At 39.2% G+C, this 25977-nt stretch overlaps 1 protein-coding gene across 4 annotated transcripts in view; it reads right to left on the reverse strand.

Annotated features, from left to right (window-relative positions):
* The window catches only part of TMEM241 (transmembrane protein 241), a 56626-nt gene that overhangs the window by 5895 nt on the left and 24754 nt on the right, over window positions 1-25977 (reverse strand). For 3 of the 4 annotated variants that reach the window (XM_015619804.3, XM_015619803.3, XM_015619802.3), the window contains 3 exons: window positions 23385-23419; window positions 22086-22155; window positions 19321-19414 (listed from right to left, as the gene is read on the reverse strand). In XM_015619804.3, coding sequence (XP_015475290.1) covers window positions 19321-19414; window positions 22086-22155; window positions 23385-23419 — 199 coding nt within the window. The remainder of the gene's footprint in view (window positions 1-19320; window positions 19415-22085; window positions 22156-23384; window positions 23420-25977) is intronic. The other variant, XM_015619806.3, reaches the window with a different exon arrangement.

The following is a 25977-nucleotide window of genomic DNA, read 5'->3' on the forward strand; positions in this document are numbered from 1 at the left end:
GGCTCTGAATCTGCCTGGAGTGTAATCAGTGCAGGATCACATGCAAGAGTGGCAGACGAAGAAGAGAAGGTTGTGTGTCCTCTCTCCAGTCCCATTCTATGAGTTAGGCAGAGAGAGGACAACAATCTAAATGCAGCAGTTGATGAGACCATACAATGGCAGAGGAGCAAAGGTGTTCAGTGGGGACTACACAAGGAGTACCTTCTCTGGCCTCTTTGGAGATGTTTTCTACTTTAGAGAGATTCAGGCATGCAGGTGGTTTTTTTCTTCTTAGACATTACCATAACTCACACCATGACTGTTCTCCCTGTGACTATAGCCCAGGCCCCTCCCTGTCAGAGGAAATGAGGCATGAGATGGACTTGATCCAGGCAGGATAACACATGACTGCAGACCTGATCAATCCCTGCTCAGCAACCAAATTGCTGGTACCAATACAGCCATGGACACACCTCCTGATACAAACTTCATCTGACTTCAGTGTTTTCACACTGCCAGCCACAGCAGTGTCCTATGCAGGCAGTGCTGAATAGCTCTAAGGCAACAGAAAAAGTGAGCTCCTACTCCTAGCTAAAATAAAATATATGTATCTACTCCTGTAGCCTCGTATCTGTACATGTAAGCAAACATACAACTTAACATGTATACCCAAAAAAGACTGACAGAGGACAAGGACAAGTCACAAACAGAGAGTTATACTTCAAAATTCAAGATCATATTGTAACTGTGCATGTTCAGTGGCCTGTCTTATAGTTATTTGCAGCCAGAGAGAACTGACACTTACTCCAAACAGTGGAAGTTAACTATTCCACTAGGAGTGGAATCTTTCATGCACTTTACCTAAAAACCAGCTGCAAGGCTGAATATCCATTAGTTCAAAGGGTGCTCTAAAATATGTTTGCATCTTGTTCTAGTGGGCTGGGCTCTCCCCTTATAAAGAGTGCAGCAGATGCACTGACCTGCAAGGAACCATTTCTCATTTACTCTGGTGTGAATGCTTGTGGACTTAACTGTACTGAGTTTATTTTAGGTTAATGCTAACTTATTACATAAAAATATACAATACGAATTACCGACCATGTAAACAGAAACTAACGAAAGATGGCATCTGTGGTATGTACAGAGCGTTCTTTTCCTTAAGCTCATCTCCTCAAAGAAACTGAAGTGCTGTATTTGAGAAGTGGCACAAGTTAAAGTCATGTCACCCAGTCCCTTGTTGAGTCCTGTTTATTAGACACTTGAGAAGAGGCCAAGGGCAGAGAAACAGGCATTCAAGAAACCTCCAAAAACAGGCTCTATCAGAAACAATACACCATTCTACTGTGATCATCCCAAACCTCCACAAAAATGCGGGCTGTAGCCTTTTGGACTATTACAGCTGAACACTGTTGTATTTTTGAGAAATTATGTAAGAGTCTCTCGGTGCCAAAGACAAACAAAATGTGGGTTGGAAGAGCGCATGAAGTAAGTGTGTGTAAGGAAAGAAAAAACAAATTACAAACAAACCAAAAGAAAACACATTGCTATAATGTCTACCTTTGGTGGTTTATCTAAAAGAAGAATCTGTTTAAAAATGAAAAACAAGTTTTCAGAGAAGCTAACAATGTAATTTTTTCCAGGGGAAGAATTTAAATCCTAGGGACACAGTAGAGAAGGTAATTTTCCTTTAAGTACATTTCAGTATTATCTGAAGTGGTTTAAGTGTGCATTTAGTTTGAAAAAAAACAAACCCACCTACATTGATGTTCTGAATGGCCTTTAAAAAAAAACAAAACCAACAAAATAAATTCACAACAACCTGAGTGCAGTAATCTCTCTTTCTTCACTTTAAAGGTCAGTTGTCCTCCTAGACATTCAGATGCTTTACTAAAAGGAATGAGCTTTCAAGACAAAAGAAAGCAAGTTAAAGGTCAGACTAAAGTTAATGATTTCCAAATATATTTTAATGCTGAATTTTTAAAACTAGGAGGTGGAAAGGGAAATTTTAATTAGTTATAATATGCCTATTTTGAACAAAGCTTCCCAAGATTTTTACATACAGTCAGTAATTCTATCAAATTATACAGGCTGGATGGTTGAACACCAACTATTTTGGAAACAGGAATAGCTCCATGGACTCTGCCTACTTTTAAAGGAACTGTGACCAGTCAGTATTACGAAAGCTGCTTTAAAAACATTCATAACCTGAAATTTTCTTACAAAATTCTGACACAGCTTTCCATGATTAGGAAAAAATTCAAGCATAGCATAATTTAACAAAACATTTCCATGTGAGCTGAAACTTTTCCTGAGAAATCATTTCAAACCCTTCCTTGCATGAAAAATCAAATAAAAAAAAAACCAAACCAAACCAAACCAAAACAAAACAAAATAACCTCTCCTCAAGATTGTTACTTAAAATAAATCATTCTAAGTTTATTGTGTCATTCCATGGCACTGTGAAAACAAGATACATTTTAAAGGAACACTTCATTAACACCTATTTGCCTTGATTCCTGTTATTTCTGTAGTTCCAATCTCTGAGTTATTCACAAGTAATTAAAAAAAATGTCAAAAATCTTGGTTTTTCAAATTATGCTTCGTACCTCAAGCAAAACCAATTCTAGTTCTGTACAATGTGCATCAGCATTGCAGGAAATAAGTGTATCCTTGAAATGGGATTAGGTCTGAGGAGAGTGGGCTGATCTCCTCCACACAAGAGACTGGTCCTGAACAGTCAGGTAACAAAACATAAAAATACTCTGGTATTCTTCATATAAATACTCTAGTACAAGGGCTGAACAGGAACCAGGAGGAAAAATAGAGAGCAACTCAGCCATTTAGGGGTTTCAAACTTATTGGTTCCAGGAGACTCCCAAATGCAGGTCCCCAGATAAAAGGTGAAAACTTCAGCTGTCCCCATTATTCTGGGAACCAGAGAGGCTCAGTTGCCATAAAACATTTCACACACTGCTTACACTGCCATTCACATTTAACAAGCTCCTACCAAGGACAACACAGCACTCAGCTTCAGGATTCAAAAAGATTAATTCAATTCCAGAGCTCCAGAGTTTTCCCCTTACCAGGCTGAATTATTGGCAACTAGAAAAACAGTGGCATCGTTGAAATGCTGGGTAACAGACTAAGACCTGTGAAGCAGAAATATCCCAATGTCTGGAAGAACTTCCTGCACAGTAGGGACAAACTCAGCACATAAAATCACCTTTGCACAGGAAAAAAGTAGGCATAGGAAAAAATGTGCTCTGATGTGTCTGCTTTTTCTAAATCTGCTTTAGTGATTCCTGAGTGGAGGGAGGCACAGTTACCTCTAGCTGTAAAGGAACTTTGATAGACAAATGACTGCACAACTTGTGACATGAATAATCTCCTCCTTTCTCCCTACCACTTTATGGTCAGATAAGAAAAAATTTCCAAAGAGAGCACAATTTGTCTCACAAATGTTGGTTTAAGAAAATAGGGGGGAAATAGAATTTTAGAATAAGAGATTAATTTAGTTTACAGATAACAAAATAAAAAATAAAGACTGGAGAATTTCTTGCTGTAGACCTTAAGAACAGGCAAGATAACTATTGAGCTAGTTTCCTGTTAGACGCTTTTCTTGAACATACAGCATCAGAAAACTCTGATAAGTCTGACATGTGGCTTGAGGCCAGGAGATGGCATCCTAAGGGCTCCTGGTCCTTAGCAATGCACAAATTTGGATCCTCGGAGATAGAGGAATGTGGAACTCTGCATTCTTTTCTGCCTTCTCTACTGACCAGATGTGGTTTTACCACAGTCCCTGGAGTGTCCAATATTGATTGGTTCAAACCAGACATCACTGGCCAGATAAAAGTGTAATTTTTGACCAAGCTATCATGGATTCCTTTCATCCCTAACTTTAGAATCATTTCAGAGAAAGATTTTCAGGCTGCAGAAACTGTCTGTAGATTTTGAATATCTAGCATTTCTGAGTTGTTCAGGAACATGTTGTTTATATAGTCAAGAACACAGATGAGGACATTTTCAAAATTTAGATTCTGATTTAATCTTTCTATCTGGAATGGAAAGATGTGGTGGGGATTTAGCCCTGACATGACCATGATTTGTTAATATTACAACTCTACTTGTACATTCCATATAAAACTATGTTTTCTCTGAAACTTTTAAACTGCTAAGAAGTTAAATGTCATCGTTCTCACTGTGAACACAGAATACTTTACAAAAGTTTTCTTTAGTTTGTGTACACAGAGCCAATCCTTGTAACTTCACTTCCCCAAACTGCCAAAATCTCTGTCCTTACAAAAACTCGTATTTTTTCCAAAGAGAGTGTTTTGAAACAGCTCATCAAGTTCACTCACTGTTCAAAATAAATCATTCTATTTACCATGGGGTCAACTTCTCAAAACATCAGGAAAAAGATTCTGATGTACGTAACCTTTGTTTTCATTCTACTGTTGGAATTAAAGTAATATCAGGCTTTTTATAGACATAATATTTGTTTTGTCCCTCTTCTGCATGGTTTAACCAGCTGCTAACATAATCATCAAAAATCGCCATGGAAATGGATCATTGTTAGTGCCACTGAAAACAGCTACATCAAGATAGTCCAGTACTACCAAAGAGATAAAAATTACAGCAGGCAAACATCAAGAACAACACATACCTTTTTCCTTGAGGGAGAGCCACTGATATTTCCCAGATTTCAGAGTTACATCTCTTTTGCATATATGTTTACTTCAGAGTAAACATATGTAACTTGTGCACACGAAATGTTAAGCCAGCAATGGAAATATGACCAAAAAAACCCCAAAATCTTCAGAACAGAAAAAAAAGAACAACTAATATTTTAATGTCATTCTCTGTATTCATTAATTCACATGAATTTTCTAACATTCTAATACCATTTCTCTTTGTTTACATACATTTTCTATCTCAGGTGGTCTACAGATCATTTCCATATAGCTCTCCTCTGCTTTCCTGCATTCAAATTTAAGACAATGAAACACTGCCAGATGGGTAAATTCTCTGCACCTTAGCAAGAACACTTTCATTCCCAGATATCCAGCAGCTACAGAACCAGATGAACAGATGAAAGCATTGACTGGGACAGCCAAATACATGGGAGAAAAATGAGGGACTGGGATCTCCTCTGTCCAAACCCCAGCTGAAGTGGTCCAGCATGTACTGACAAGTCTTTTTGAAATAACCCAGACATGCAAGATTTTTATGGAACAGGTGCTGGCTGTGGGGTTTCAAACTGCAGAAAGTCAGCAATGATCAAGGAGAGGCACCAATGACCACCTGTAAGCTCACTGATTGTGCAAGGCTGATGCTGTCACTGGAAATCTGCCATTAGTTGGCAGCAAAAATCCCAGCTAAAGGTGACAAACATGGTACATATCCTCCCTCCCAAGAAAGAGAGGATGGGACTAGAACTAATGTCAAGACTAATTGGATTGCTGGCAATTAGGGCAGGGAAAAAAAAACAAATACAAACAAAGTGTGTAGAAAAAAAAACCCTATTTTTTTTCAATGGTCATCTAACAAAATAAGGTGCTGTTAACAGCTGCATATACTGTGCACAGGATATTGTGAGCAGAATTAAGCATCTGAATGAATCCTGCATGCAGAAACAGACCAAAATCCAAGTAGAATTTGTCATTTAATTTTAGGTCAGCTTTGGGGATAATCTACCACAGAAATAAAATCTTCCCTGTAAGCTTTCAATTATATTGCCTATTGCAATGACAAAACTTTCATTGAAGTCATTAGAAGCTCAAAGGCTCTTCACAAACCATTTTTACAACACCAAGATCAATCTCTGGTTAAAAAAGATACAGCAAATTCAGGCAAAATTCCTCTGACCAACTCTCCTTTAAAGTCTCCTCTCCCTAGATATTAATTTAATTGTATTAAACAGTACAATGAAACAAAGTCTGAGACTTTTCTGAGGGTCTGCTCTGAGGGTCTGTTACCAATCAAAGAGCAAGACAAAATTTGCTACTTAATGTAAGGGCTTCAGGTGATAATGCAGCTCCTGAAGGAGCACTACTAATAAATCCACTGACAAGGAAAGGTTTCAATCAGCAGCACAACTTTTTCCAAGGTAATGAAAGGTTTAACCTTGAACCACTGAAACAGTGGCTCTTCCCAAAAGAAACAGCAATGCCGTGATCCAGCCTGAAAAGCTGAGGAGCCTAAACAAGGGAAAGAAAGAATTCAAAGTGAAATAAATTGGAGGAAAGGAGAAAGCAAAACAGGCTTTGCTCTCTAATTCTGCCCATTAGATTAACACTAGCTCAAGCACATCTGCTGTGTTACCCTCAGCCTGACCAAGGTGCAGATATGCCCCGAGGGATTTCACCCCCTGACAGACTTAACTGGAGACTGTCAGTCTATGAAATCAGCAGACAACACAAGGAGTTTGTGCATTACAGCACACTTAGGTGCACATTTCTCATAGAAGGACTCTGCTTTCCTCTTCTGAGGGAAGAAAAACCCTTTAACCCTTCTGAAATAAAAGCTGCTCCTTAAAGGACAACCCGGTGATGCTGGCACCATGGCAACAGTGGCACCATGGCAACGGTGACAGTCAGTAACTTCATGATCCGCACAGCTTTGATCCAGCCACACAGAAGTTTTTTCAGCTGCTGTAAATTGCTTTGAGAATTTTTATTTTATATTTGCCTAAATGGCTGCACTCATCTCCATCTTCTCTAAAGCATCTTCTTTTCTCAGAGGTTTTGGTCACCCTCTTCTGCCCTTTCTTTATATTTTATCTTTCTTTTTTAATGTTTTTTAGCATTATAAAAGCAATGATGGTAAATTCCAGGGGTTAAGAACACAATTAATTCCATGTATTGTGACCCAAAAGCAACCAGAGTTCCAACATGCCTTAGCAGTCAAATGCCTAATTGATAATGATAAAACTTAGTTTTAGTATTAATGAGTCTATCTGTTTTTCATGCCAATAGATTCTGACAAAGCTTAAAATTACCTACATGTAATGTTTAAAACATAGAACATACTAAAAACCAAGGGAGAGGGTAGATCAAATGACGAACAATAAGCAACTTGTCCTTCAATATATTTTTACAACAAAAGCAGGACAATTGCTTGCCTCTAGAAAAATCAACAGATATTTTAGGCTGGTTTTTATTTATTACATTACAAATACCTAAACCAATAATCTCTGTACTGCAGATGAGTATTTATATACTTTTTGATACTAAGAAAGCAGATTTCTTAATCAGCCTGGCATGTGTATAGAGGGCAGATAATCATCTGCATTTCTGTGGCTAGGTACCTATATGCAGTTCCAGTATTTAAAGAATATTTAATATATATTGTTTATATATATTTATAAATAAAGAATCCTCTACTTTCTATCACATTTATGAATATATTTTTCAGTACTGTTTTCTGTATGTTCTTTTTGTTTCCAGGATTTGATAACCAATATAACCATGATGCTTTTCCTGCAAGTGCAAGGTGGGACCAACAGGTGGTTGCATCCTTAGAGCTTCCTTAAAGTCATTGAGCATCATGTGACTATCAAAAGAATTGCTGAACTGCTATCTAACTTCATTTTTTTAAAATTCCATATAAGACAAATTGGCAAAGCTATTGTGCTTGCACCATATACAACTCATCAGCAATTTGGCTGCATGAGAAAATGAACCATTAAGGTTTAATTTCTTGCCTTTGAATCACTTCTAGAGGATCATCTGCCTTCACCTCTTTGAGGTATGTGGCAGCTGTTTAACAGCTTTCAGTCATGGATAGCCATTTTGATTCTTGGCCTTAATTTTCTTATCTCTCCATTGTTATTCTCTTTATTAAACTTTACACCAGCCACCACAAAGACATGATGATTATTTTATGTTGCAGAAACATCTTAGAATGTTAAAGTACAGTAAGGAAAGAAGGATATGTGGATTATGGAGGATTAATAGAATCTATGTAAGAAAATTCTTCTCTTATGAGAAACAGGATATAATGTTCATATTTACTATGATCAAATAGGAACAAGGCAAAGCAAGAATCTTCCTTTACAGCAAGACTTAAATCGATCAGCATATAAACATGTATCTATATATGTAATTATAAATAAAAGTGTACTATATATACACACCACAGAAATACATAAATATACATGATTGATATATGATAAGGCTGAACTAATACAAGCACATTCTAACTTATTCTGCTTTCCTCAAAAAAAATAAAAAGTGAGACATTTAAAGAAAATCAAAACTCTTTGCTCCTTGGAAAATACCATATTGGGTTGAAAATTATGGCAGTGATTTCTTTCTGAATATCAAGTAGCCACTTCACACTACCTTCATTCAGACATAAAGATCAGACTTTCTGATCAAGGACAGAGCCAAAAGAAGAATCATTGACCTTTGCTATTGGAGATAATGGCCAAAGCACCCATTTCCTCTTCTAAGAGCTCAAGCAGTGACACCAGTCTTCAGCCTATAAAGTGGTTATAGTACAGAACCCAACTTAACAGTACCCTTGCTCATACTTTAAATATTTCTCTTAAATGTGCCCATCTGTAATCCAGATACTGCTATTACTTTCCAGTTCTAAGGACACAAAGGGAACAGCCTGCACAATTCTTGCAACTGTGGTCCCTATGTGTGCTTTGCTGATATGGAAGCATGATCAATCATGATTCAAACAGGTGTATGCACATGCACCAGCCTAACAGCATCTGTTCAGGTCAGTTCTGCAAATGAGATCCACATTTGGAAAAACAATCTATGCAGCCTAAGCTTTGTCAAGTGAGGACAACAAAAGTCATTTAACGGGGACACAAGAAGGCTCCTTTATACCAAATAAATTTCTTTTTCTTTGAATTTGCCAAGATGCATTTTGCCCATTCTTACTATTTCACCAAACTTAAGACCCAACACCCCCTGTTTCCTGTAGATGCTTCATGCATTATAATGCTTAACTGTATTTTTCCTCTATCTTTTCAGCCTGTCAAGGAGTCTCTCTAGCTTATATGCTGCCTCATTACTGCAGGTAAAGGCCTTAAATGCCTCTGACATTTAGCCTCTCCCCTGAAACCTCTAAGTTCAGAAGCTGACAGGGCAGTGTGATTTGTCATCTTGTTCATATTTTATGAATTATTAAATATTTGTGTAATGGAATAGGAATTTCAACAGCAACAACAACTGTAAAGTGTTCTACCTACTAGGACCACAGATAAAAACTGGATTGGACTAAGATAAGGTTTAATCAAGTATTGGATGATGGCAGAGAATTCGGGAGAATTTATGATTCTCTTCTAATACAGCAAGTCTGGCATCAATATGCACATCAGAGAAAAGGAGGTATTTGTATCTTAACCTTAGTTGATACAAACTTACATCTCATGGCATGCAGTTGATTAATCTTCCCTTTCTGTCCGAGAAAAATTTCCATATAAAGTCTACTATTGTTGAAATTGTTCAGTCCCTGGAACCTTTTAAGCAGATCCAAGCCTGTAAAAAATATACAACTCTCTTTACGTTTACTCAGTCTCAGAATTATCTTCTCTTTGAGACACTGAATTTTACTGATATGGTACACTGTGTGAAACAATTACTTTTCTATTTGTTTTGAGAAGTATTGATTTTCAGTTTTGGGCAGCAGTCAGCAGTACTAATCCTCTTCTGCCACAAAATACCACAATAAAATACACTTCATTTTATCTTAAGCTCAGCAAGAGCTAACCTTCTGGAATTCCAAGTTATTCTTCATCTCATGAGATCACGAAGATAACTCAGATAAAACCACCATGATTTTCATTGTCACACTTAAGTGGTGAATTTAACAGCCAAACTGACAGTTTGCTATGTATATCTGGCAAGAAAGGAGCTGGCTCCTCGGGAAGGAAAGAGCTCAGCATCTGCCTTTGCCTATCTTCTTCCCAAGTGCTGGATGCCCATGAGTAGGAATGGTTACTATGACTGCCTTGCAGGATAGGATGCACTTCCAAACTCCTCACAGGTGTGCCATGACCACCACAGCAGCAGCTCAGTGGTGGCTCAGATGGCCTTCAGGAGAAAAGAAAAAGCTGTTTCCAGCAGACAGCATGTACACTAGATAATTTTAACTAGATAACATCCACAAAACAAACCAGAAGCCTGAGAGCAGTAAACGCCCTCAGCAGCCTGGGAATTCAATAGAAAACTTTTCTTTGCCACATGGGCCTCAGGCGGGTGGTTGCCCACCCAGCTGTACACTCTGAAGTCACTGCCATAACTGGCCCAAAGACCCAGATAAGGACTAGCCCAAGACTGATCACATCTGGAGCCCTTTGCTGTGGAGGGGGGTGTTGAGTGGCATGCTGCACACGTTCTCAGAGATTGCTCTTTCCACGCCTGATTGCCCAAAGATCTCATGCTGAACACTGCAGACTGAGACTGTTGTCAGTTCAAGATTCGTGCATTTCTTGAGTGCATCTTCCACCCCTCCTTGCCCCCAGTGTCACTGCCTCTTACTGCTGTTAGAGAACAGACCTTGTGCATGCTGTTTTTCTTATGTATGGAAAGGGCAAATGCCACTGAAAGGGTTCAAGGAGGCTGTGAGAGACAACGAGGATGCACAGCTTAAGGGGAATATTTTATTGAAAAGAAATGCAGTGCAGTTTTCCAGTGTTAAAATCTATAGACACACCTGAAGTGCCTATGTTCCTTGTCAACATTATCAGATGTAAAACATTTTTCTGTCATGACTAATTCAGAACTCTGTGGAGGATATCAGCAGTATCAAAATAGCATAGGAAACTTTGGAATGCGTAATCAAGTTTTTTTTACAAAAATCTGTTAGTAAAAATAGCAAGTTTCCATCACCCTCTATCCAGATGACACTTACAGTTTTGGTATTTCTATGCATGTAAAGTCCATTTCCTATTGTATTTCCCATCTCACAGCTCCTTTGGGAAAACCTAATTCATAAACAAACAATTCCCAGAGAAGATAACTAAATCTCCCTACTGACTCCTTTCCATACTACCCAGTAATAATAACAGAGCAAAGTCTCTGCATTTCCATTCTTTGGTGTGTTTATGCTGTTTTAGTAATGATGTAATGGAAAGAAAGTGACATGCTATTATTACTATTATTATGCTGAGGACTGCAAGGAAGAACTGGTTTTCTTTAAGGTTTTATTTTTTCATTTAAAAATGACAGCCTTTCCAGGGTTTTGTAACCATGAAATGTTACAAAAGGTCAAAATATTCCATCAGAAACTTTAAAAAATGTGACACTTGAAAAAAAAATTTTTTTTAAAATCATTTATACAGCTGATCAATTTTGAGCAATGACTTTCATGGGCAGTGTCACAAGGTTGCACACTGTGGGCCTCAGCAGTTTCTGTGTGTCCCATTCATGGGAAGACAGTGACAGAAGTGACTGTAGCTGACTATACTCTTGGCATCCCATTTTCCTCCAAAAAGAGTTGGGGAAGCCTCTGCAAGCAGACTCATTCCTTTCTGGCCCCTTAGAACAGCAATCCACAGCAACATGCATGAAGAGAAAGCTGGACTCTGCCTTCTCCCTCTCCATGGTGGCTATGTAGAGGTCAAGAACAGCCCATAGTCAACTCCTGAGATTGCCTGAAGCCTATGTGACTTCCCTGAGTACCACATATTTCAGGAACAGAACATAATTCATTTAGTCTGCCTTCCCTACAGCTCAATGGCTGTTGGCTGACTTTTGTTGAAGGTCAAAATCTAATCCTTAAACAGGTGTACAGAGTCAGACTGAGAAATTAATGCACTTGATGTTTGGCAAAGAGCTGGTATGAGTTGGGGAGGAAGAGAAAGGCACAGAGTCCTGTTTCAGAGAGCAGCAGCTGAAGTTTCTGAAGGAAGCCACCTGAAGTGTGACACCCAGTGCCTATCATGGAGGTCAAGCATCAAGATCAGTGAGACAGCCTGGAGACATTTCACCCATGAAGGTATTGAAAAATCAACAGGACACATTCTGAAATGAACAGAGAACCAGCAAAGCAGAAAAATGTGGCTATATCTTTCTCGTTTTTGGAAGCCCAGCCTTAGCTAGCTTTGGAGCCTCCTACATTAGTTTATTACAGAGTGCACAGTTCTCCCATGTAATTTTGGCATTTTCATCAGTGCATTAGCAACGGAAATGACTTCCAAAACAGTTCTCATTCTTTTCACTTCTCTTTGTCACAATAATGATTCATCTCCCTGCCTCAGCTCTCCATATGCTAGTAACTCCAGGAGACTAAATAAAAACATGGGAGACAAGGAATCTATTATGCAGAGGAACAAATAAACCTGCATTCTCGGCAATTCAAAATTAGATTAAAAAAAATTTACTTTTGAACTGTTGTTTTGTACTGTCAAACATATAGAGATGGTTTGTCAAGGCTAGAATGAAAAAGTATTTTCCAAAGACATACTCCAAGCTCACAGTTCTGCCTTTACCTTTACATTAAAGGACATGCCAGTACCAAACATACACTTCAAATGGATATCATTTATACCCATGGATATCATGGATAAAAGGAAACAAACTATTTCAGAGCATCTCTTAGGGCTCAAAGTTAATGTCTGCTGAGACTGGATTTATTATATTAAGCACAGCTGAAAATTGCCCTGTGATACCATCCAGAAATCACAACACATAACTTTGTATGACCATGTCATGCCCAAAAGCTGTGTAGCTGGCTTTTTCAGTGGATACACAACTGCAGCCATTTAAGCCACCCTCACAATATTAAAATTTTCCATTACCTGGTGATTCAAAATCTCCAACAAGTCTCAGCTGTTCTTGTAAGACAGCTTCCTTAAATTGCAACAGTGCCCCAGGGAGCCTGTGTCACTTAGCTTAGTGGCCATGTAGCACACAATGAAGTTGTTATGGAGACTCATGTCTCCCCAGCAATTATATGGTGTAATTAGTGTTGGCTGCTACAACATAACTATGAAGCTGTCTCCATGGAGACTACCTGAAAACCGGTATTTTTAAGGTTTCAGCAGCTAGTCTTTTTTACAGACTCTAACAATGCAGTGAAGTTCACACTGATTGCCTTCTCTGCTTGAAGCTCAGCTGAGAAACACATTTTCTTTTCCAAGGTATTTGCATAGTCCCCATGGTGACTCACAGGAATCAACTATTTGTAGCAAGAATAAATGTACATATTTCACACAGTGAGGACCAATCATACAGTGAGGACCAAACAAAACAATGAAGATTTTTACCATTTTTAATTGTCTTTATCCATATATGTATACATATACACATGTATGACAGTGCACAAGATGTGTAGATGGAACAAGTTCAATTCTACTTTTATGAACCCCTTCTTGGAATCCATGAAAACTTCAGGATCACAGAACCTCCCTCTCTCAGATTAAAGATTCACTTCTAACCATACTGGTGCCACAAAGAGCTCATACCAGTAGAGTCCAGATGGCTCTAGGACACAATTCTCCCTCTCTCCCAGGGTTTTGGCTTGCAGATGCAACTGCAGTTGCCATTTTTCCAGATTGGGCGAGCAGAAATCTTGAGACAGTCTTGCACAAAGTGCAGGATCTTTGCCACATGAAAACGCACTGTGTTTATGGAACTTCAATGGGAGTTTATGACATTTCTGCCTAAAGCTCTATGAGGTCCAAGCCAAGAAAGCGATGGGATTTTCAGCCAAGAATTTCACTGTCACTTTTGCCTGAGCCAGCAGCATGCAAAGAAGACACTACTTCAGTCTACAATATAACCAAGCAGACAAGTTCCAGAAAACCAAACACATTCTTGTTCTGGTTATGATATACATATAGAATTTTTAAACAGAGTTTTTAATTCCAGAATCCTGTCCCATTAAGGGAGAGAAGAAAAAGGGAGAGACATTTACTTCAGAAGGTACCCATGGCAGGGCTCTTTTATAAATTTCCTGCAAGTAAATAGCCCTCAGCAGAATATTTCCTAGCACTTGCATGCTAAGGAGAAGTGAGAGAGGAATTAAGAGGTGTACAAATTGAAGCACATGCTTTGGCAGAGGCTTTAAGATTGCAACAACGTGGAAAATCATGAATTCATTTTTTTCTCTTGGTTGGTTCACCCCTGGAATTACAGCAGACAGAATTCTCATGTGAAATGCTATATGTGAAGAGAGGTACAGTGAGCAAAACCAGGCTAGGAGCCCCAGAAGACCAGCAGTTTTGGCCTCTCCATTTTGTGAGAAACAGAGAAAAGAGAATTTCTGCTTTAATAAAAACATCAGTACTTTTCTAGCCATTAAGATGGATATCATCAATTATTTTTGCACTGACATGAAGAGGGATCTAGTCTATCCATTCTCTTCAAGACACAATGGGGAGCAAAGAAGCAAAAATACAGGCACAAAATATTAAATCCAAGACTATAGGAGTCATTCTGAATAGCAGGAGGGATTCTGATCAGCCCTTATATATATGGGGGGAAGACTAAACCTGCTGGGGTATAAGTACATTTGGTACACAGAACCCACAGATAACAGATGCTTTCAGACACTCCTGCAAAGCTACTTTCGCAATGTCTGGCAGCCAGCATTAAACACAGGATGACCTGGGGCATACACATCTAAAGTTAACAAACAAGGAACCAAAGCAGCTGTCAGAGGATGCTTTTATGTATTAGGAAGCCTCCAACACTGTTCAGATAAATTATAGGTTACATAATAGTGCCTGGGATGTTTATACAGAAAATAGTTGCATACTCCTCATCTGATTATTCTATATTTCCTTCCAATCCATGCATAGGAAAATCAGTATAAACCTCAATAAAACCTAATTTCAGTTATTCAATTTCCTTTCTTCAGGTGAGGGAGGAAGAAAAATAGAATTCAAAATCCACTGACCTTCCCATCTGTTCTTCCTGTTTATAACAAGCTGCTTCAATAGGTTCCCACTGGAAACAAGCTGAATTCCCTACTACAGGTTTATTAGGATAACATTAAACCCAATATGGGAATATGAATTCATAAGTAACGAGTACCTTGCTGAATTTTTCCATTCTATTAATGATTTAAATTATTTCTGCTGCTTAACTTTTAGAGACCCTAACAGGCTTCATCACCAGATATAGATTGGCAACCTTAATCAAAACAAACTCACTGACAGTACTGTTAGAGCTCATTAGCATTCTCACCAGATGCTTCTGTCAGTATATAGGAACATCTCCAACTTTTTCTTTCCAGTACATGACCCATGATACTAGCACAGCTTTCAAATTAAAACAAAAAATCTCAGTAAAGCTTCAAATCCTTGCTCTTCAGGGGATTAAATCTGTGCAAGGCCATGACAAAGCATTTAATATTTCTTGGATTTCTTAAAAACATTTTTTAATAGAGATCACCACTGATTTTTTTTTCTTTTCTTTTATTTCTCAGGAATTTATACAGATATGACTAACACATACACTATTTGCTTTCACAGAAAAAGTGCAGAGAGCATTTATCACTATAGTTATTACACAGGACTTTATACACAGAAGAAACCTGTGCTTCATCTGTCTCTGTACAAAGCAAGGCTCTGACATGAAAGATGTCAGAAATCATTCCATGCAAGAACTTAAAAACTTCATGCATTGATTAAGTTGCTGCAGCCAAAGTAAAGATCATAACAACAAGTTATGACCCAGCTCCAGTTTTTAAGTGAATGAAAAATTAGAGGGCAGGGAGGCCAAATATGTGGGCTTCACAAAGAATGTGTCCTTGGATGTGCAAAGCAGAGCCGATCAGATCTCATTGTTAATTTTTTGGAAATGAAGCTGTGACAACAATCTCAGCCCCAGCTCATCAGTCACATAGGTACAAAGCATCCAAATGGAAAACAGATTTTCTGATTCCCTGTACCTCCCTAGAGGCCTGTGCTGCTGTCTGAGGACTACAGCATTCTCCTTTCTTGGCTCATTTGCAAGATAAACATACTCTGGCCTTAAACGCTGCTCCTTTCCAACTGCTGGTGAAAACTCTAGTCAGTCTGAAAGATTAAGAGGATGATCTGGGGCACTACTCAATCCAAGAAAAATGCTCATGTGGGAACGCAAAGCTGTTGTTGTGACCAGAGGTGGTTTTATTTTTTCCACTGGATCCCATTCTGCAAGCCCAGATACAAATACTTTCTATCTTTATTCTTTATCCACATGAACTTCCTTCCTTTTTTTTTTTTTTTAAGGGAGCCAGACACTTAGACTTAAACAGATTTTTACAGTGCTAGTTAAATGCTGCTTTTCTGCACTCATGATGATTTAAGATGTGACTGACAGAGCCCTCATACCTGGGCAATGTTGAGCTGGATTAGTATGTAGTTTTAACATTTTCAAGCACCTGCAGGAAGCTGTATTAATGATCAGACAGATGGAACTCAATTCTTAACTATGCAGTGCATAAATTTAAAGATCCTTCTATAAGGTTCTTTGTGAGAGTTTTTTGGGAGCTGGTAGATCAGCCCCTACCCTTAAGACAAGCTCCAGTTCAGCTCCTGCTTTCTGCCTCTCTGTCTCTGCTTTGATTCCTGTTCTAAAACTGATGTATGGTGCCTTCAAACTTTTCAAGTGTTCACTGACTTCTAACCCCAAATCAGCTGCATTTCCACACTTGGAGCAGCAGTTCCTCCATGCTCCTCATGCATCCTTAGGTAGGTATAATAGAACCCTAAAATAAATCACATAACAAGCTTTAAAACACTAGTGGGAGACATTAGAGAAACTGCTAGTGTTGATAAAATTTTAGTGCTACAGGCAGATCTCATGTCTTCATTATTATTGCCCTCTTCAAACTCAAGATAAGATATATAATTTGAGCACTGGGTTAGAAGCTACAACAGGAAAAGGACTAATTGCTCTGTTACAAAAACCTTCCAAGCAAAATAATTAAACCATGTACATTAAAAAGCACGCACTTTTAAGACTAACAAACAGATTAAATTCTCCCAGTAACACAAGGACAAGTTTTTAGTTGCTTTGAAGACACGTAATTTCTGTGACAACAGTGTCTAGAACAAACTATGTATCACTTACATCTAGAGATGGCCAAACCTCCACAGATCTAGAAACCCTTGAACTCTGGGAAAACTTTGATCCAGTCCAGACTTTGTGGCTCTGATCCACTTCAGCTGGGACAGACCCAAATCTGCTTAAAATATATTTCACAACATATCTTTGCCTGCATTTTTTCCCAGTAGGTCATAAATACCACATGTAAAACCATTTACCCTCATTCACAACACCTACTAGCAGAGCCAGCTATTCCAATCTACAACTCAGAATGTCACACAAGAAAAAAAAAAAAAGAAAAAAGAAAAAAGAAAAAAGAAAAAGAAAAAAAAGGCAAAAAAAAAAGCAGCAAAAAATCCCAAGTTTCAGATCAGTTGACTTTGCTACCAAGGATCAAGAAGAAAGCTAAGGTACTAAAATCAGCACAGTCAGAATATTTGGAAGAAATTCAAAGTGAGGAATGCCATGTGACAGGTACAGTGGGGAGCAGCTTTGCAAGCACAAACCAAGTCATCACTTCACTCTTGCTATCCCCAGAAAAAACAGACTCATTTGAATACAGTTTCTAAAGAGGCACATTATGCAAATCTACAATTTGAGGTGGGGTTGATAATGTAGCAGCTTCATTCACTGTAGTAGGAAAGGTGAGATCACAAACCACATCATAAGGTTGTGGTTTTCAGATGACCTAGCTGAAAGTGACAAAACTAAAATCCAAGGGAAATGGAGTCTGACAAGCTCTTTTTACTGCATTCACCACCAATAATTGAAAAACTGAGTTGTTAATAGCTTAAATCAAGTACAGCCAGACCCCAGATCCACAGATCATAGGATAATTCCAGAAGGAATGGACCTCAGGAGGTCAGACTGGGGTGCTTAGGGCTTTATCCAGTCGGGTCTTGTAAACCTTCAAAGACGGAAACAGCACAGCCTTCCTGGGTAACCTCTGCCCTTACCTGACTTGTCCTAGGGGTGAAAAAATTTTTCCTTGTCTAATTTCCTTCTAACCTAATCTGAACCTCTCTGTTTATTTTACACACCCCTACACAGCACTGTGAATAGCCTGGATTTGTCTTCTGGATGATTTCTCCATAGTTACTGGGTGGCTTCTGTTTCTTAGGTGCTCCCAAAGATGTCCCTCTTCCAGGCTGAACAAGCCTGGTCCAGCAGCCATTCCCCAAAATGCAAGTGATCCAGTCCCCTGACTTTCCTGGCAATCCTCTGCCAAACTCATTCCAGTTTATCAATATCTTCCCTGTATTGAGGTGCCTAAAACAAGGCTCCCTATTCCAGGCGTTGACTAAAAAGTGCCAAGGAGAGGGTCATGATCACTTCCACAAATTTGCTGTCTATCCTCTTATAAGTTCAGCCCAGGATTTTGGGGTTTTCTAGCTGCTAAGGCACACTGTTGCATTATGTCCTGCTTGCTGTCTACCAAAATCCCAGGTCCTTTTCCAGAGTTGCTTCCCAACTGTGCAGTCCTCAGGCTCTATTATTGCCACCAACCCTTCCCATGTGCAGAGCTTCACATGCCCTTGATGAATTTTCTAAGATTTCTGTTGGCCCATTCCTCCAACCTGTCCAGATCCCTCTGGAAGGCAACCCTATCCTCCAGCATTATTGACAGGTCCTCCCAATTTTGTGTCCCTTGGAAATGTGAGTGTACTCTCTTCTCATTCTTCAATAAAGCTCCTAAATAGGAAAGGACCCAGGACAGATTCCTTTTCCATTCTGCTTGTCACAAGACTCCAGTTAGAATAGGAATCATTAACCTCTACCTTCTGAACCTGATCCTCCAACCATTTTTTTACCCATATAGTTGTCTGCCCATCTGGACTGTAGTACTCTTAATTTCTATATAATAATATTGTGGGACATACCATCAAAAGCCCTGGTAATGTAAAGGCAAATGACGTCCTCAACTCTCTCTTGCAACAAAAGCAGTGAGAGTTCTGCTATTGAACTTCAGAGAACTAGTTGTAACTCTTGGCTCAGGAAAGACACACTGCAGACCATGGCTGGTGCACACACTCACAGGTTATTCTCCAAAACACCTTTGGAAAGTATAGGTTTGTAGTACTGGATTCAGTAGTCCAAATCCTTAGCTGCAATAATTATCCCAGTTCCATTACACTCAGCCTATATACAGTATTTCATCTCAGATCATCATTCTGAGATATTATACACCTTATACTTGTTGCCTCAGCTCTACATGCAGGTTGCACAGACAGGACCAAGGAAGCATCAAGGAGGAATAGCAAGAAAAACTAGAAAGACGCAGAAATTCCTCAGTTTTCCTGGGAGACGCGTAGTGTTCCTGTGGGGGTCTTTCTCTTACCTTTGCAAGGAAACTCCAGGCTGCATATTGCCCTGAGGTTGTGCTGCTTTTTAGCTTCACTGTGTGCAACATCAGAAAGAATCCCAACAGTCCACTGCAAGGGATGGGGAAACTTGTTAATAAAATCTCTTAATTTCAACTAAACAACTTTTTACAGGCATCTTGGTTTTCCTGATGGAGAACTGAAGTATTAATCCCATTTGGAGAAAGCAAGCTGGTGGACAAGTAGCTTACATTATGTCCAGTACATCTAGTGTTTGCTCAGTCAGTGACTAGAATCTGAATAAAATAAGTCTGACATTCTTATGGCTGGTCTCTAATGCACTTGCATAATCAGAAAAGTAGAGATTATTGAAAACATGAGGGGAAATATTAACTTCAGGCATTGAAATGGCTCTGAATAGCAGCAATGCTAATTTCAGCAGGAACCGCACATATTTGCCAACTAACTCACTTCAACCTCCACAGAGCCTTGAACTGAAAAAATAACCACAGGAAAGTTTCTGCCTGAAGCTTTCAAGCTGTTTAAACTTCATGAAGCCTAAATTCCAATTAGGAAGTCAAATACATCTCTACTGTTTAACAAATAGATGGCTCAGTCGTGCTGGGACCAGGATACTCCAAAGTTCTCTGCTGACAATTGTATTAAGAGAAGTTTCATTCTCAAGTCATAGGACAGCAGTCCCCAGCACTCCTGTGGCCAAGACTATCCTTAAGGAAATTCTGTTCCACATCTCACCAGACCTTATAGAGTTTATGAGGTTTGGCTCTGGATTTTGTTTCACTTGTCACATATGTACAACCCACTGATTGTGAGCCAGTGGAACAGTGAAAACCAGCAAGCAGGGAACAGAAAGGGACTTCAAAATATGTAAGGCACAAATTAGTGTGAAGCATAAGAGATTACAAAGTGCTGTGGGAAGCTGCATGGGAAAGGAGATAGGATCAACACAGCAGACAAGTGATGAAGCAAAAAGTGCCTTGGTGTTCACAGAGGGTATTCAGTTCTGGATAGTGATGCCATGCAGTTTCCCCCCTCTCTACAGCAGCAGGAAGGGTGGAAAATGGGTCAGAAGTTCTGTGCTGGGCTCCAGTATATCTTCCAAGTGCTGTTCCCTGCGCAATACATGTGGCCAAGATCCATCTCAGTTGCATGTCCATACAGGCACCAAAGAGTAGTGTAAGATACCTTCCCAGGAGTAGAAGGCATTAGGAATTTTTGCATTGAGCCATAACACAAGATCCTTTGGGATGTGTGTGAAGTCTGAAGCCAAGGAAGTAGATGCTGCCTTGATGACAAAAGATAGGCCTAAATTCAGCAACTTGTTGCAGAGGATGGAGTGCTGAGCAGTAGAGAATGCCACTCTGAGAAATGAGTGAGTTCAATGAACCACTCCATACTTTTAAGAGCCCAGTAGCTTAAGTTTATTCCAGATCTTCCAGCCTGCTGTGAAGGGCTTTCAGTCATGGAGATTTGAAGATATTTGGTACAACTCCAGAGACAAAAAGTGAAACAGCAAATTATGATACCTAAAATATTGATGCCACAATTAACACCAATTTATTTCATAAATAAATTGAGTACTTTGCACCTTACTGTTGATGCTTTAGACATTCTGCAGAGGCAGTAGATTTAGCTGCATGAATTGCCCTTACCTTTCATTGCATAGGTTTTCCACCAAATCCCACATATCTACAAAGACACTAGATTATAAAATGTAAGAGAGCAGCTGAGATGTTTGTTTCTCCATCTAACCATTCCTTTCCCCTTCCTGTAGTGTAGAGTGCTATCTACTATACATGTACTGAAGATGGGCCAATGGATTCAGAAGTGGGAAGCTACCACAGAGGTAAAGTTCTAATGGAGTGAACAAGAAGAGTATCTGGGCTAGACAGATATGAATTAGTGCCTGCAGTTAGATGTCACCTTCAAGAAAAATAGATTTCACCTACCTAAAGAATACCTATTTGTGAGCTACTTGTAGCGTGGATAGACGACACTTGGAAAAACATAACAAAAACCTATGTACATTGGAAATTATTTAACAGTCATTCTCAATATCTTCTTTCAACAGAAAATCCAGATACAAGTCAGAAAATCCCTATCAGGAAATTTTTTTGCCATTAGTTAGCATGAAAATATATTTTTCCACTCTTAAAAAATTACATTAACTTGGTAAAAGACTTGGGGGGAAAGACAGAAGTTTTGGAAAAATTAAGATCTATGGGAAACATTATTATGTTGTCCTGTGAGAATTATACCAACATGCAGTGAACTTTTGCTACTGAAAATAATGTACTGCTTGTTAAAGCTTTTCCTTTTTACCCAAAGCAGCATTCTGCCAAATAACAATATGTACAGGCAAATAGATCCATGTACACCCATATACTGCTGAAGACTAATAATTAGCAATTGCTGCCGACAGCAAGTTTGGGCTAATCTGACTTCTGAAGCAATTGAGAGATGCTATGTATCAAAGCTTTGCTACATTGGGTAAACATTGTTTTACTGGTGACTGGGAGCTCCAGCAATCAGAATGTACTCACTCAAGGAAACCCACAGCACATTTGAATCTCAGGCCATCAAATGCATACCCCACAGACATGCAAAGATTTATTCTTTGCAATTCTCCTGGCTCATGGCAGCAGAAACTAGTTTAAAGTAAGGCTTTACATGCTGCAAAGTTTTTAATTGAAAGTATAGGCAGGAAGTCAACTGAATCTCTTATTTTGAAAACATTTACATGACCTGTTATAGAGGTTACCTGGCACAGCAGCTGCTATGAAACCTGTAGAAGTACAGGAATGGAAAATCCAAGGCACTGAAGAGATCACCTGAGGGACAAAGCAATATACTCAGTACACGGTGGGAAAAATTTACCCACTGTTACAAGCAATGCAACAGCAATTACATGTACATTACTAGTTTAACATCCTCTGAGCCTTTACAGCTGGCTGACTTTCCATTTATAATGCTTTCCACATTTCTGGTGTGTTTAATGATTTCTCTCTGACCTTGCTTCTAGCCAGTTCTTGCCTTTGGTTGAAAAAGGAAAAAGGGATACCTAAGAGTATTCTTTGCTAGTATTCAGAAGGTCCTGCTTAAGCAGCATTTGCCAGTGGACAGACATATATCATATCCACTTCTTTTATTACGCAGCATGTGATAGCTCCTACTGAAACAACAGGAAACACAGACATATGGTGGCTGTTCCCCCCTCTGGCATTTGAACTCTGTAATACAGAGCATGTTGAGAGGTCTAAGTAGAGCTCTTGAGTACTTGTACTTCCAGGAACCTGAGCCTTCATTGCTCTTGGTGGCAGTTCCAGGAGCTCTTTGGCCTTCAGGCTCTACAGATTTGCATGAAGCTCCATCTCTCATTTTTTGAAATGCAGGACTCTTTGGCTTAACATGTATGTTTATCCTCGTGGGGGTTTGCTATATATACAATCTGCACTGGGAAACACCAGGAAAAAGGGTGAATTTATGTTTCTTTAAATACTTTCTTCTTTGTTTTTCTGCCTGAACAAATGTCTAATGAAAGCAACAGATGATCATCTTTAACTATGAACACACAAGAAAGTAAGAATATTAGCCACCATAAAATATTAAATTTCTCCATTTTTACCACCTGATGTGCTGCAACTTCAAATCCTGCCATGGGTCCAAGCAGTGGGATCCATGTTTTGAAAGAAACAAAACAAAAACTCTGCATAGCAATGGGGACAATGCAGAGAAGGAAGCCCAGTTCTATATGGACTCCTGAGACTTTGCTCTGAAGAGGACATGTTGACTTATAGAATCATTGTTCTTTACCATGCACTACCTCAAAAGCTGTTGTTTGTTGTCTGTCCCATACTGCTTGTTTGCAAAGGACAGCTAAGAATGGTATTGGGAAATATCATGCAATATACACCAATTTATATACTCTTCTCTTCCTACGTGGTAACATATTACTGGTCATATTCAGGGCTAAAATCCTGAGGGTTTGGTCTCTAAAAATATTCATAGAAAGCAAAAACGACATGGAAATCTAAAAATGGAGGAACTCAGTTCACTTTACCTGCTGGATGGGATGCAGAGGCCAACAGCACTACACTAAAAAAAAAATAAATTAATTTGATACTACAAAATCTATGACATCAGCAGAAGACTATAAATTGACAGTTTTGTGTTTGTTTTTTCATGGTGAAACTTATTCCAGTTACGTAGAATAACTGAGATATAAGTATCAATTAAAATAAAACAAAAGTTGATTGGAAAGGAGTGTATGGGGGTCACCTAATAAAATATCTGACCTGAAGCAGGACTATCACAAATATTTGATCATGCCCTCTGGTTCTGTCTCAAAAAGGCACATGTCAAAAATCTACCACCATAGAGATTACACACCTCTCTGGGTAACCTGTCCTAAGGCCACTCTACCCTCCTAGCAAAGAAGTTTATCCTGCTGACCCATTTTTAAACCACCAAACCACCAAAGTTGCAATGTATGGTTGTTGTTCTATATTATGCTAAATATTGCATTTAGACAAGTTAAAAAACACATGAAAATAAAAACAAGTACCAGCCTGAATGATTCACATGTTTCAGATACAAGTGAACAAGAAAACCAGCTGTGACCAATTCTTTATCAGAAGTGTTATCACTTAAGTTTTCTAAGGTCTTACAAAGATTCACTCTTTTAAATTTGCAGTATAGATTGCACAGAGCCTTTTTTAATGTTACTGGTTCTTCTTGTAGATTTCTCTTCTTTTTTTTTTTTGCAAATTTTTTATTCCAAATTTCTTCTAAGGTTAGAAGGCTACAGAAACATTCTGGGGCACTGTGAGATTGGATAATCATGCATGTCTGCAGAGCTACAGCTTCTTCCAGTTACCAAAAACATGCATCCATGACAAACCCTAAGGACAAGTGGAAGAAGAAGACAGTAGTATCTCAAGAGTTTGCTTCTTGATAAGCAGAAAGCACTGCCCTTACAGAGGTAAAAAGACACTCATTAATGTAATGAATGCTTCAGCATTCCAGGCCAGCTTCCTTCTCCAGTGTTAATGTAGTCACCATTTCCCAACCTGCTCACTCACAGCTGGTCCCAGCTCTCTACATGACCATGCTTCCATGCTTGGTGACCTGTCCTTGGCAAGCTTTGGTGAAACCCAACATCATTCACAGAGTCACCTGAAGCAAAAGGAGCTGCAAAAAGCATGGAATTCTCATGGCCAAGGAAGCCCTGGGGGGAAGTTTGCCACTGAAATCAGCTGTGGAACTCAATAGACTGAAGGAGGAAAGTGTTTGATGGACAGGCAGGCAGCTGTTTCAGGCTTCACATTTTATAAGTATTTGAAAGGCATCACATGATACAGTACATTCACATTCTCAATATTTATACATGTTTTTAAAAGGTGCTGCTGCCACAAAGGTATTAAACAAGGCAAAGCAGATCATTTACTATAGGTAATTTGCCCTACCCCTCCTCCCCACACATGGGTGCCCCCCCTGTAAACAGATGCCAAGAGTAATTCACAATAAACAGGCACAAATCTTCAGTTTCCTGGTAAAGAGAGAAAAGGAAGCAAAGGCCTACTGCTTTTGACTGAATAAGAGAAAACAGGAGACTGTTAGGGCAAGTGAAACTGTGTCAACAGTGATGAGAAGTAGGGCTAAACCATGTTTCCCACTTGCTTTTTGAATATTATGAACAAAAACCCACTGAGATTGGGAAATAGTCAGAAAGCAGCTTCCTTCTGCAGCCAAGAGGAATTGATAACCCTAGTGGACACCCCAGGGTTTGGTCCAAACAAAACAACAGGAGAAAACAAAACCTTAATTGTGAAGTGCAGGGCAAGTTAAGGCAAATGGATTAGATGGCATTACAGCTGCTCTGTAGCTCTGCTCTGAATGAAGCACCAGTAAAAAGGACACGATGATGCTGTAAAACCAGATTAGGGATTCAGAGGTTTCTAGCAGGACAGCCTGGATATGAGGCTGTAGCAAAAACAAATTCCATGTGCTGGATTTCCCTGCTCCTCTCTTTTTTCCCCTGTATTCAATACTGAGGGCTGGGTCACTCGTGGTTTCCTTTCTGGCTAAAAAGAGGTTTTGTCAGCAAGAACAGCAATTTATGCCTGCAAAGCTGCCCTCTCCTATTGCAGAAAACCTACTGCAGCATTTTTAATTCACAAAAGTGACAGATTAGCAGCTCTTCCAGAAGCCAGATGTAGTTTTGCTGTATACAGTAGAGCCTTTACCTCCTACCTTTGTCAGTGCTGTTTATCCACCATTTGAAATTCTCCTGTATCTGTTTTCTCCTCACCAAATGCTGCTATGCCATCTGGGCATGCCTTTGTGAGCAAATTTCAGACAGTGACAGATATTGTAATGTACTGGAACTTTCTTGCAGGTTCTTCACAAGAAGTAAAATATCTCTACCTGCTGCAGCATAGGAGAAAGCCCAAGAGGAGCTACAACCTGCTTGTAAGACATGTCTCCCTCAACATGCCAGGCAGGGATTACTACCCCTCCCCTCATGCTACCCTTCACCAGCTAAGGGGGAGAAATCTGGCTCCTCCTTTGATAAAAAGTGAGGGAACAGAAAGCATAAAAGCAAATGTAAGATTATGAGAAAAAAACATTAGGAAGTAGAACACTAATGCAGA

The sequence above is a fragment of the Parus major genome, chromosome 2 (assembly GCF_001522545.3).
Source record: "Parus major isolate Abel chromosome 2, Parus_major1.1, whole genome shotgun sequence".
Taxonomy (NCBI): Eukaryota; Metazoa; Chordata; class Aves; order Passeriformes; family Paridae; genus Parus; species Parus major.